Genomic DNA, 10,735 nt, shown 5'->3' on the forward strand with positions numbered 1-10,735 from the left:
AGGAGATATGAAGCGCCAGCTCTGTATGTTAGTCATGTCATTGAAATCCCACATGATCTTCATGGCAATCTTGGATCCAGAGTAGGCGACCTTGTAGTGGCTACAGAAGCTTGTTGTATGCCAGTTCCCGACCACATCGGGATGGCGGAAATACGGTGCCACAAAAACGTGGAATAAAAGGGACGGGATAAAAAGGAAAAGATGAATTATAACCATATATGTCATTTTCGCTGCATTTAAAAGGACAGTAAGAGGACAGTAAGAGATTCAAGTGGAGAACGTACACGAAAATCGGGGTATTCTAAGCGAAGTCTTTGAAATTACATCAACCAGAAGCAGTGGTGGTAAGGGAAATGCAAACAAGAAGTATATACCCATTTATTCATTCAAGCTTATCCAGGTGCTCCAATCTTGTTAGCACAACCTGCTTGCTCGTTTCCTCAATCTCGCCAGCGAGAAATACCTCGTCGAGAATAGCATAGACCTAGAAGTATGTAAATTAATTAAAAATTAGCAACTTACTAATTCAGATCGACATACCGTTTTGTTCAAGGGTCCTTGAACTATCTCACAGTCCCAAACACGCAACGCGGAAGTGTATGCCAATCTTGGCGCTATACCAACGAGCGGAACGAAAAACGCACCTTGTAGAAGTTGAAAACCAAATCAAGCTCACAAACATTGCCGAAAAACTGGTCTAAGACCTCCACGAAAAAGTGGATAGCTTCCAAGTATGCTAGTTCATTGTCGTTCGCATCGACACAGACACAGAAGAATAGACCGGCATATCTCCTATAAACGATCTTTGTGCTGCGACGGAACTCGACGAAATTGGATTGATATTTTTGATCTCGAGGGGCAATGAGGCGGTGGACCTGCGAATAATGAGGATTTCAGATATGGAAATACTATGCTGGATGTTCGGGTTTGGGTTTGAGGTAAACGCGGCAAATTTGTTGGTGTGGGGAAAATAAAAACGAACCTCTCCCTTTAATTTCACTTTCTCATCGTCCTAGTATCAGTTAGTTATAAATCAATATATGGGCCATTATGGATCGTGAAATCACTTACATTGTATGGCGCATACCACTTTGCCAGGCGAGTTTTGCCTCTTTGCTATGTCAGTGGTGTCCTTCACATAACGGTGACCTCCTGTTAAATTGAAAGGCTTACATACTGCCTGTTCTGGATAAGAATAAAAGAAAGAACCATGCCGCAAAATAGATGGCTTGGTACCAAGCCTTTCCTTGGCTAATGCTTCATGGAGATGTATGTTCGGCGTATGAGGTATTGAGATGTTGTTTTCTCGGGTTGTTGAGAGCTTCAAATAAAACATTCCGTGGTCCGTGTCATTCTGCTAGAACTCTCCGCCTTTCTCCGCTTTTCAAATCTGGCAAAGCAAACATTAAGTACGGAGTAATTTAACAATATCCTGCGATTCTTAGGAATAAGCACCAAGAAACAAAATATTCTCTCAAAAACTCCCAAGACATGAATCGATATCGTCCAAACTACACGTGCGCCCGTACAGAAAGCACACTTCATCCTCAGCAATCTATCATACGACTGACATATTTAAGCACATCCAAAAACACGCTGATATATTCCGCCTTACAGTGTAGTTATCCGATAGGTGAGCATCCCATCCCGCTGCCGGAAATTCTCTGCTTATCTTCCAAATTTAGAAATAACCTGCAGTTTGTCAGATGCACACACGCCGCCCTTGACATTTTCGCGGACATGCCTGGTTCCTTGATTAAGTCTGAACATGGTAACGGAACAGACTAAGAAACAGGAATATATCGTGGATCCGACAGCGGAATCAGCAGAAACTTCGTTCCCACGTCTACTCATCACTCTCCACAGCCGAATCCCCATAGAAACTTCCATATGGACGCTCTGGATCTCCATTGTAAACAACAAACCAGCCAATCTCCGAATCAGGCGCAAGTTCGTCCCTAAGCTTTTTAAATACATCTGTCCCAGCAGTTGACAAGCCCGGGTCCTGCTGTAGGATGTCTTGCAAGCTCAATCCTAGGCCCGCACCGGATAGGGCCTTTGCGCCCATGGTCATTGTCTTTGCCGCGACATATGCATATGGCTGGCTCACGGCATCAGCGCTAAGATCTTCGGGATCGTACTGTTCAATAAGTTCGAGATCAGGGAGGTGAGTGAGGATATTAGAGTCAATGAGTTTGAATGAATTGAGTACTGCTGTCGTTGTGCTCGGATGCTGGAGATATTCGGCAGCGGCGTCGAGGATGTTGCAGAGGGTGATGTATGCACGTATGCCTGGAGCTAAGGGGTTGGCCGCTCTATTCCAACGGAAGCCATAGAGGATGTATGTGACCATCCTTATACGGAGTTGGTTAAGGGAAATAGAACTCGAAGCAAGGAGTTTCGGAGAGGCTCAGATGTCTTTGACAGGAGGTTCATCGAATTTTCGTTGAGGAAATTGTCTGCGAAGCTTGTTTCTACATGTCGGCAAAGGGAGAGCAAGTAATGGTCATGTCAGGGATGGCAGTCCTGTCTCTCGGTGCGAAAGACTGTCCTCAAACTTTCATGATGTCTGAAATACAAGCGCGCCTCAATGGTGTGACATTTCTGCACAAGAGCTGGAGATGATGGGTGAGGTCACATGACTCCCTTGATGCCCCCCGGGCCTTAAATTGCGGGGTTCATGATCTGGGAGATATCTATGCAGAGTCCCCAACTTTTAATAATATACTCCTGCTGAAAAGGATGGGGTTTAGGGCAATAATTAATTTTTCATAAAACGTTAGGCATATTATGGCCACGGAATTGAACTTTAGGGAATTAGTGAGAGTGTAGCATATGACTGTCCATGTGTTCTACAAGAGAGCCACTCAAAAGCCTGCCTTTATATGTAGAAGCTAGACTCAGTGTTCTTTATACAATCATAGAGCAGTAGAGTCTATTTTTGTTTGAGAATGAGCTTAGGAATCTCAGTGGAGAAAGTCTCAAGACAGCTCTGGTTTCTATATTCAAATTGAAGATTAAAGTAGTTGGTTGATTTCACTCAGATAATTGTTCTATGAAGAGCTTTACAGAGAGCCCTAAGAAGGATGAATAATGAAGAATCCGTGAAGATAATCTTAATTGATGGAAAATTTATGGTATAATCAAAAATTAAGTGTCGGCACATATTGCCGCATTTTCCACAGAGAATTTAGATACAAGGGTAATTCAGCATTATTCATATTTGTAGGGCGTTCGTAGCTAGCTATATGCTCTTTGTCCACTGCAATTTCATGAATGTCATCACAATTATGAGTAATTATATACATCATTGGCGGTAGCCTCTCCTTCCCTGAGGCCTTCACTGTTGGGAGTGTGGATCCGTTCGGCCCCTCTACTACTACCAGTATGACGCTGGTGGTGATCGAGCGTTTTTGCCCCAGTGGCCAAACATTAACAAACTTAAGACTTTCTCACGTTGTTCTTCTTTGATATGTCGTGGACAAGCGTTAACGTAAGGCTTAGAGTCAAGCAGATTCATATAGCTAGAAACCTATGTACTCTTCCGGATAGATATCGTCATCGTGATTTCCTATCTTCAGCTTCTCCGGTTCCAATGGTGGAAAGACTGTCAACCACGACAATATCGTCATCTGAATCGCCGTCTCCTCTAGTGCGCGGTTCCGATTTCTTTTGTCCGGAGTCCCTGATCCGCCTGTTCACCTCATCCAAATTATCATCCGTCATCGTAGACAAGGGTTTTAAAAACGTATCGTGGAGAAAAGAACCAAAGCTGTTGGATCTCTTTACACTGCCGCGACTCTCACTTCTACTCCTGCTACTCGAATGGCTAGGGGGCATGCTTTTTAGTCGAGACGTATAGGAATCATCATTAGGATTCTCATGAACAAGCTTTTCCGATTCGAAATTTGATAGGATTTCAGGACCGAAGGTATCAATTACCTCTATAACTTGGGCAGCCAGTGCTTGGCGCTCCGCTCGCAATTGAGTCAATGAGGAAGCTGATCTTGGGTTCAAAGCAACCAGCAGTGGAGGTAGAGATTTCAGCACGTCAACGCCTGTCTCGCCAATCCGTAGACCGGTGAGGGAGACTAAAAGCATAAGTCCGAAGAACAATATCGAAAATAACCACAGCGGAATGAAGTCGGGAATATAGTTCCTCGGATCAATCCACCAACCCACAACAAAACAGTAATACCCATCATGGCGACAATAATTCAACCAAACAGTGGCGATAGCAGTATACAAGGTATACAAACTTGGTGCTAGCCCCATTGCCACAATAATCTTCCAACTTCCGACAACGTCACGTCCTTCTAACTTAACAACGGAGGCTGCTAACGCACTACGTTGCTTTTTAACGGACACGATTTTTGTAATGACAAAAACCGGCCAGAATAAAGCAATTGACGGAAGAGTGCCTACTGCTAGTGCGAGAAATTCACCGATTCGAAGAAGCAAGATGCCGAATACTACCCACCACGGCCGTTGCTCAACATCCCCCCACTCGACCTGGTGATCCCGTATACCTAAGGCCTTCAGTCGATCATTATAATCCGACACAGCTTTTTTTAAATGGACGACCTTGGGTTCATCCCTGAATCGTGTATAGCCTTTCAGAAGATTTCGGTTGAGTTCAATAACGACGGCTAAGGGGAGTTTCATACGTAGTGGCTTGTACAGTCTTCTTGTCGCTTGAATGACCATAAGGGTTTCACGATCAGGAGCTTGTTGAGTGACAGCAGCAAGTGAGTCATTAATTGTTTCCAGTAGTGACCCCACAGCATTGCGTTTGAGGTGTCCACCCATCTTGAACGCTTCGATTTGATCCGGGTGAACTTGAACTGGATTACCAAACTCTATAACGGCGCGGGAGCGAAATTTATTTGGATGGAAGTAATTCAAGCCGCAGGGGATTATAGAGAGGCCGCAGTCAGGTTGTCGTGCTAAAGTGCCTAGGGAAATTAGAGCCACACCAGCTTTCAACGGAAGTAAATTAGGACGATCATGGCTTCCTCCTTCGGGGAAGATTCCGACGCAACCGCCGTCGCAAAGTTCACGATACACAGAATCGAACATCCGACTTTGGTCAACAAACGGTGCAACATTAAACGGGGTCCCGTTGCGCAATCCATCGTAGAGCGGGTGATCATTATCAAAGTCTTTGAATGGTCTTCGGAGCCGTAGCTCCTCGGGCCCAAGGATCTCAGCAATTACCTGCTGTTCAATATTCATTTTGCCCACCCTAGGTAGAACAATTAGACCCCCCTCCATGAACCGAGTGTTGGTGAAGTTCGTTCCTTGCCCGCGGACCAAAGTTGGATCATTTTCTGGATCAGGTAGGAAAATCGTACCCTCTGAAGGCTTGACAAGATCTGTAGGCCTGACCACAGATACTGCTCCCATAAGGCGAGTCATGGTGCCAATATATGGGTCACGCATAGTTTTGTCTGCAGTGAGAAAAGACATGCGGCGGCCAGCATAGCACCTCAAGTTGCGCATGAGCACAGCGGAATCGACGAATTGGTTAGCATGAGGGGCAGCGACAATTATCACCGGCCCGCTTTTGGGGATGCGCCATGCGCCTCGGGAACAGATTTCACGGAAGAAGATATCGAGACATAGAGCAAAAATCCATATCCCGAGGTCATAAACCCAGGGAACCCTGTAACTCTGGGTCATGACGAACAGGAAGGCTAGGGCACCCAGCACCTAGTCGGAGGACAAATGGAACGGCCAGTTGCAATATTAGATCTGCGCTCAGAATACAATTAGGGCGAGGAGTTGGCGATGTTTTTTATGAGAGGGAAGGGTTGCCCCCTCCCCAACACCCTGGCTTGTTGGGGGCTCAACAATCCAAAATAATAATATGTCCCTTGAAAACGTCCACGGGAAGGATAAGACTAATCAATCCGCTAGATAGACGCTAGGCCAGATATCCAACGAATCACAGTCTGGTGGAGAAGCCTGCAAGCATTTGCGGCAAGGGCATGAACTCCTGGGTCACATCGCCCATGATGGAGGCAACGTCCCACACGAAAGTAAGAATTGGTCAAACCTCAGTTCCGAGGTGGGCGTGCAAAAGAAAATACATGAGGACACATTCGCGATAATTAAAACAGCATGATGTTTTTCCTGACATTATTCTAAAAGAAAAAAAAAATCTTAAAAAGAAGAGGGCTATATTATGCTGCTGGGGGGTTTTGTATCAGCGGTTCATGGACTCGTTCCATAATAAGCTTTCCAAATCTCGTCAAATGTCGCTTTGTTGATGGCAAACTGCCGAATATAAGCTCTTTCTAGATCATGGGTCTTTTTCCCAAGTAGAACCAAACTGTGCAAGGGTTTGCCCATATCAACATCACATAGCTCTTTCAAAGTCCCAACGGCAAGATGTTGGTCAGACGCACCAACACGCGCAGCACCTATAGCAAGGCTAGTCGGACCATACACACATTCTTTCCTCTCTTCCTCTATTTCCAGCATCTGGCTCGCACACTGCGCAACGGTCATGTATCTTGGTGGTTCGTATATTTTCCTTCCGCGTGCCATATTCTCTAGTGACTGTTCTTTAACTTTGATATCGAGAAGCATCAAGGTATGAAACCCTAATTGAACGTTTTCCTTCACTCGGTCATAGAAAGAAGATGGCTTCCATGTCTCTGTGAAAAATACCATACTAACGGTCTGGCCAAAATTATAAAGTTGGAGACCGGTGCAGCCTATCGCAGAGATAATCGAAGCATTTGGTATAGTTGACGTTTTGATGCCGAGTTCGCGGGCTCGCAAAACGAGGTCAGTGTGCGTTGTAGCCCTAATGTTCGAAATAAGTATTTTTAGTTCTCCACCGGTAGCTTGAGATTTATGAAAGTGCAATTTTGAAGTGCGGCTGTACCCAAATGGATCCCCGACTACCAGAAACGCGACATCTACTTTATCAGCATCTTGCAGTATATCATCGCTTCCGGTCTCGACCAACTCGCGATCTGCTACAATGACAGAACGCCCATAAAAAGCTTCCTACTAACCAATCGCGCGCGTGTGTTAGTACGTTAAACATCCCCCTATTGTTTATTAAGGATAAAACATCACGCACTAGTTTTTCTTTATCAACAAGTAGGATGCTCGTGTAAGCTTCAAGATACACTCGTTCGGCTTTTTTGACGATCTCTAATCCCCGGACAGTGATATCGGTCTCATCTGCCAGACCGAGCCCGACCAGATACAGCATTGTCAACAGAGCTCTGGAACATTGTTTGATGTGCCCGAACAGGAAAGAAATTGATCTGCTTTTTGTTTAGCGTTGATCATCAAGCGGGGCCAGCTGCTGAGATAATCAGATCCATGACGCCACATGGTGAGTTAGTTCCCCAACCACTGCGTTGTTCTACGCTCTTCCCCATCTACCATTTTATCGTACTGCAGTATCAGTCATTGGGGCCATGACCCAGAGACATCGACACCCTGCTCTATCAGTTATCTTCCCCTCCCGACTACTAAATTTGCGAACCTGTGAAGATGACGGAACGATCACCCAAGTACCGGCAGGAGATCCAACAGGTAAGACTTTAGATCCCTTCTGTGCTAGCTATCTGTGAGGGCTTGGTGAAATGTCCAATATGGCCTGGTCCGCCGGTTTCACGGATGATATAGTCCTTCCAGTTTCGAGGAGTTGATTCCTGAGAGGATGCCCGGTGCCACAGCCCCTCGAGCTTAAATGACTATATCATCTGTGAAGAATCCCCGTTGCGACCTACCAGAGAAGTCTAGGGGTAGGGATCGGATAAGGGACGGATTATAGAGCTATAGTGTAAGGTGTATTGGAGCCATGGAATTTCGGTTCACTGGCTATTTCGTCTCTATGACCGAAACCGGTCTATTTTTCACCCAAGCAGTTCGCGGAGCTACCAACTTCCAGCTGAGCCTACAATCATTTGCTTGATAATAGGCAGTTATAATACTTCCTTTTTCTTGTAAGCATGGGAAATGCGCTCAATTGCGGCCGTGACCATATTAGCAAAAATTGGGAGACTTTCCCGACATTGGTTAGACACATTGTTGGCCACGACGTTTATAGGAATCGGGCACGGACTAGGACCAAGATCAGAGTCAAGACGAAACTTTTCTTGATGGGTCAAAGAAAATCTACTAACATATTGGGCCAGATGATGTTTGTGTCCGGTGAGACGGCGGAACCGTCAGCTGAAACGACCACTCTCATTGAAGAAATTGTACGACAACAGGTTATTGAAATGGTGAGTGTTTGTTCCTCACACTTCTTCTTATTAGGTATTAAGCTCACCGATTTTAAGCTTAGTAGAAGTACTGCCCTCGCAGCGCGACGGGGCGTTCGTTCTATCTCAACAGATGATCTCATTTTTCTAATTCGCCACGACAAAGCTAAAGTATCACGGCTAAAGACTTTTTTGTCCTGGAAAGATGTCCGAAAAAATGTGAAAGACTCGGATGACAAGGGTGGTGCTGATGCAGCTGATTTTGGGGCCGGAGATGACCCTTTGGCTGGAGCAGGTGTTGCGGGTCCATCGGATGTTGCGGCCAAACCGAAAAATAAAAGGGCCAAAGTTGGTTTGCCTTGGGATCTCAACAACCTGTATTCAGTACAAGTTCCTGAGCGTGAAGATGAAGAAGACGAAGAGGAGGAGGAACAAAATTATGCCACTCTGCAGCGCCTCGCAAACGCAGATGAGCGGACAAAAAATATGACCCGCGAAGAGTATGTTTTCTGGTCGGATTGTCGACAGGCCTCATTTACATTTCGCAAAGCAAAGAGGTTTCGAGAATGGGCAGGTTTTGGAATCGTGACGGACTTTAGACCCAACGATGACATCGTCGACATTCTTGGCTTCCTCACTTTCGAAATTGTGCAAACATTGACGGAAGAGGCGCTGAAGGTGAAGGAGCAGGAGGATCGGGGTAAGAAAGGCCGTGGAGCCTCGGATGATGGTGAAAAGACCAAGAAGCGAAAACAAGAGACGGGGCTCTTCGACCCTCCAGAGGAGGGGAGGACTCCCATAGAGCCAAGACACATTCATGAGGCGTATCGCAAACTTCAGGCGATTCCGAATAAGGCGGTTGCGATACTATTGCGCGGAGGACGAGCGCCGATGCGTACTCCTTTGCGACTTGTATGTTGCCCATTCTTGACGCTGGTGTCAATTGCTGATCGTTCTTGTGGACCTCCATGCTAATCATTCCCCCGTCTCACAGATTTGAAATCGTTGCCCGATAATTGCACGACACTGAAGATCTGTTAACACTGTATACTATTTTGGAGGCGTTCTTTGGAGTACGTGGTTTGCTAAATTCTTGGGCCTCTGTGAGGTGGGAATTATACCTGGAAATTTGACGTTTCTACCTTGTTTGAGATGTGAATTTAACTGGGTGGTGCACTATTCGCTATATAGAGCAGATATGTTTAATTGTCCTCGTTATACCCGCTTGTGATTTACATCACGTTCGCTGTCTTATGAAAGACCACGATCGGAACGTAGATTTGTCGTGTTGAGTATATGGGGGTCTAACAAAACAGAGTTCCCTTGAATGCAATCGCCATTACATATCTATAGCCGGAAAAGCAAGAGAGATAATTAGCAAAATCTACATCCACCGTAACTCCCATTTCATTTTAATCCCTTGGTGGCATAGATATCAGACAACACGACCTGTATCTCCCGCAAGAATTTCGACACTTCCGTTTCCGTTCCAACAGTGATCCTTAGACATCCCTTACAGCCATCCTCATTCCCTCGAAACCGGACAACAACACCTTTCTTCTCGGCAAGAGCCTTATAGACTGTCAGGGCCATATCATTGCACGGCTTCCCTCCCTCTTCCGCTGGCCTATCAAGAACCTCAACGAGCAGGAAATTCGAATCCATGCCGCCTAGAAACCTTCCAATTCCAGGGACTTTCGGCAACTCTGAAATCAGCCTATCCCGCTGTGCTAGAATCTTTTTCTTGTTCCTATTCATGAGTGCAACATTCTCCGTCGCCAGCGCAGCCTTTGCCAACGCACTGGTGGGACTGGAGATGTTATATGGAGCCTTCAAACTATTCAACAGCCGCGCGATTTCAGGACTCGTAAACGCCGCGCCCAGTCTGATGCCCGCAAGTCCAAATGCTTTGCTCAGCGTCTGCATTACAACTAAATTAGGCCACTCCGCCACCCACTCCGCGAGGCTTGAGCCCTCAGGAGCAAAGTCGATGTAGGCTTCGTCAACCACAACTACACCATTCCATGTTGGGTGCTCGAGGACCTTTTGGATGTCATCTTTTCGGATTAGATTTGCTGTGGGATTGCCGGGAGAACAAATGTACACCAGTTTTATGGAAGGGGTGGACGATAATACTTCATTGATGGCTTCGGGGCGGAGACGGAAGTTGTTGGAAGTGTCAAGGGGAACTTTGACGATGCTGATGTCGTTTATTTGCGCACTGACTGAATACATGCCATATGTTGGCGGGCAGGTGAGGATCTGGTCATGCCCTGGTGTGCAGAAGCAGCGGAGAAGGGCATCAATGACTTCATCTGAGCCCACGCCGACAAAAAGCCTATCCGGAGTCAAAGTATTTTGTGTATGAATGTGTGTGTTTCGCAAATTGCACAGGAGTTGTTTGAGTTCGATTTGATGGGTATGGCAGAAAATTTTTGTCAGAATTGGAGAGGAATTGATGAATATAGGATCGGATGGGGAATGCGCACGGATCGAGGATA

At 46.0% G+C, this 10,735-nt stretch overlaps 6 protein-coding genes across 6 annotated transcripts in view; 1 reads left to right on the forward strand and 5 right to left on the reverse strand.

Moving 5' to 3' along the window:
- Positions 1–382: 382 nt before the first annotated feature.
- HCAG_06724 (conserved hypothetical protein) lies at positions 383–1,212 on the reverse strand (the record flags this gene model as incomplete). Its single annotated transcript, XM_001539069.1, has 5 exons — positions 383–484; positions 645–875; positions 983–1,012; positions 1,072–1,111; positions 1,178–1,212. The coding sequence occupies 5 exons, from the start codon at positions 1,210–1,212 to the stop codon at positions 383–385; spliced, it is 438 nt and encodes a 145-aa protein (XP_001539119.1).
- Positions 1,213–1,846: 634 nt separating this feature from the next.
- HCAG_06725 (conserved hypothetical protein) lies at positions 1,847–2,353 on the reverse strand (the record flags this gene model as incomplete). The annotated part of the gene is made up of 1 exon (XM_001539070.1): positions 1,847–2,353. The coding sequence occupies one exon, from the start codon at positions 2,351–2,353 to the stop codon at positions 1,847–1,849; it is 507 nt and encodes a 168-aa protein (XP_001539120.1).
- A 1,205-nt stretch (positions 2,354–3,558) lies between these two features.
- HCAG_06726 (conserved hypothetical protein) lies at positions 3,559–6,016 on the reverse strand (the record flags this gene model as incomplete). Its single annotated transcript, XM_001539071.1, has 2 exons — positions 3,559–5,712; positions 6,008–6,016. 2 exons carry the CDS (start codon positions 6,014–6,016, stop codon positions 3,559–3,561), a joined length of 2,163 nt encoding a protein of 720 aa, XP_001539121.1.
- Positions 6,017–6,216: 200 nt separating this feature from the next.
- HCAG_06727 (diphthine synthase) lies at positions 6,217–7,231 on the reverse strand (the record flags this gene model as incomplete). Its single annotated transcript, XM_001539072.1, has 3 exons — positions 6,217–6,814; positions 6,896–7,020; positions 7,097–7,231. 3 exons carry the CDS (start codon positions 7,229–7,231, stop codon positions 6,217–6,219), a joined length of 858 nt encoding a protein of 285 aa, XP_001539122.1.
- A 287-nt stretch (positions 7,232–7,518) lies between these two features.
- HCAG_06728 (spt3) lies at positions 7,519–9,234 on the forward strand (the record flags this gene model as incomplete). Its single annotated transcript, XM_001539073.1, has 4 exons — positions 7,519–7,560; positions 8,166–8,255; positions 8,313–9,146; positions 9,229–9,234. 4 exons carry the CDS (start codon positions 7,519–7,521, stop codon positions 9,232–9,234), a joined length of 972 nt encoding a protein of 323 aa, XP_001539123.1.
- Positions 9,235–9,641: 407 nt separating this feature from the next.
- Positions 9,642–10,735, reverse strand: part of HCAG_06729 (histidinol-phosphate aminotransferase) — a gene marked incomplete at both ends in the record, with an annotated part of 1,372 nt that continues 278 nt past the window's right edge. Inside the window, one exon of the mRNA XM_001539074.1 lies at positions 9,642–10,572. Within this exon, the coding sequence (XP_001539124.1) occupies positions 9,642–10,572 (931 nt within the window). The remainder of the gene's footprint in view (positions 10,573–10,735) is intronic.

Source organism: Histoplasma capsulatum, genomic scaffold (assembly GCF_000149585.1).
Source record: "Histoplasma capsulatum NAm1 scaffold_6 genomic scaffold, whole genome shotgun sequence".
In the NCBI taxonomy this organism is placed as follows: Eukaryota; Fungi; Ascomycota; class Eurotiomycetes; order Onygenales; family Ajellomycetaceae; genus Histoplasma; species Histoplasma mississippiense.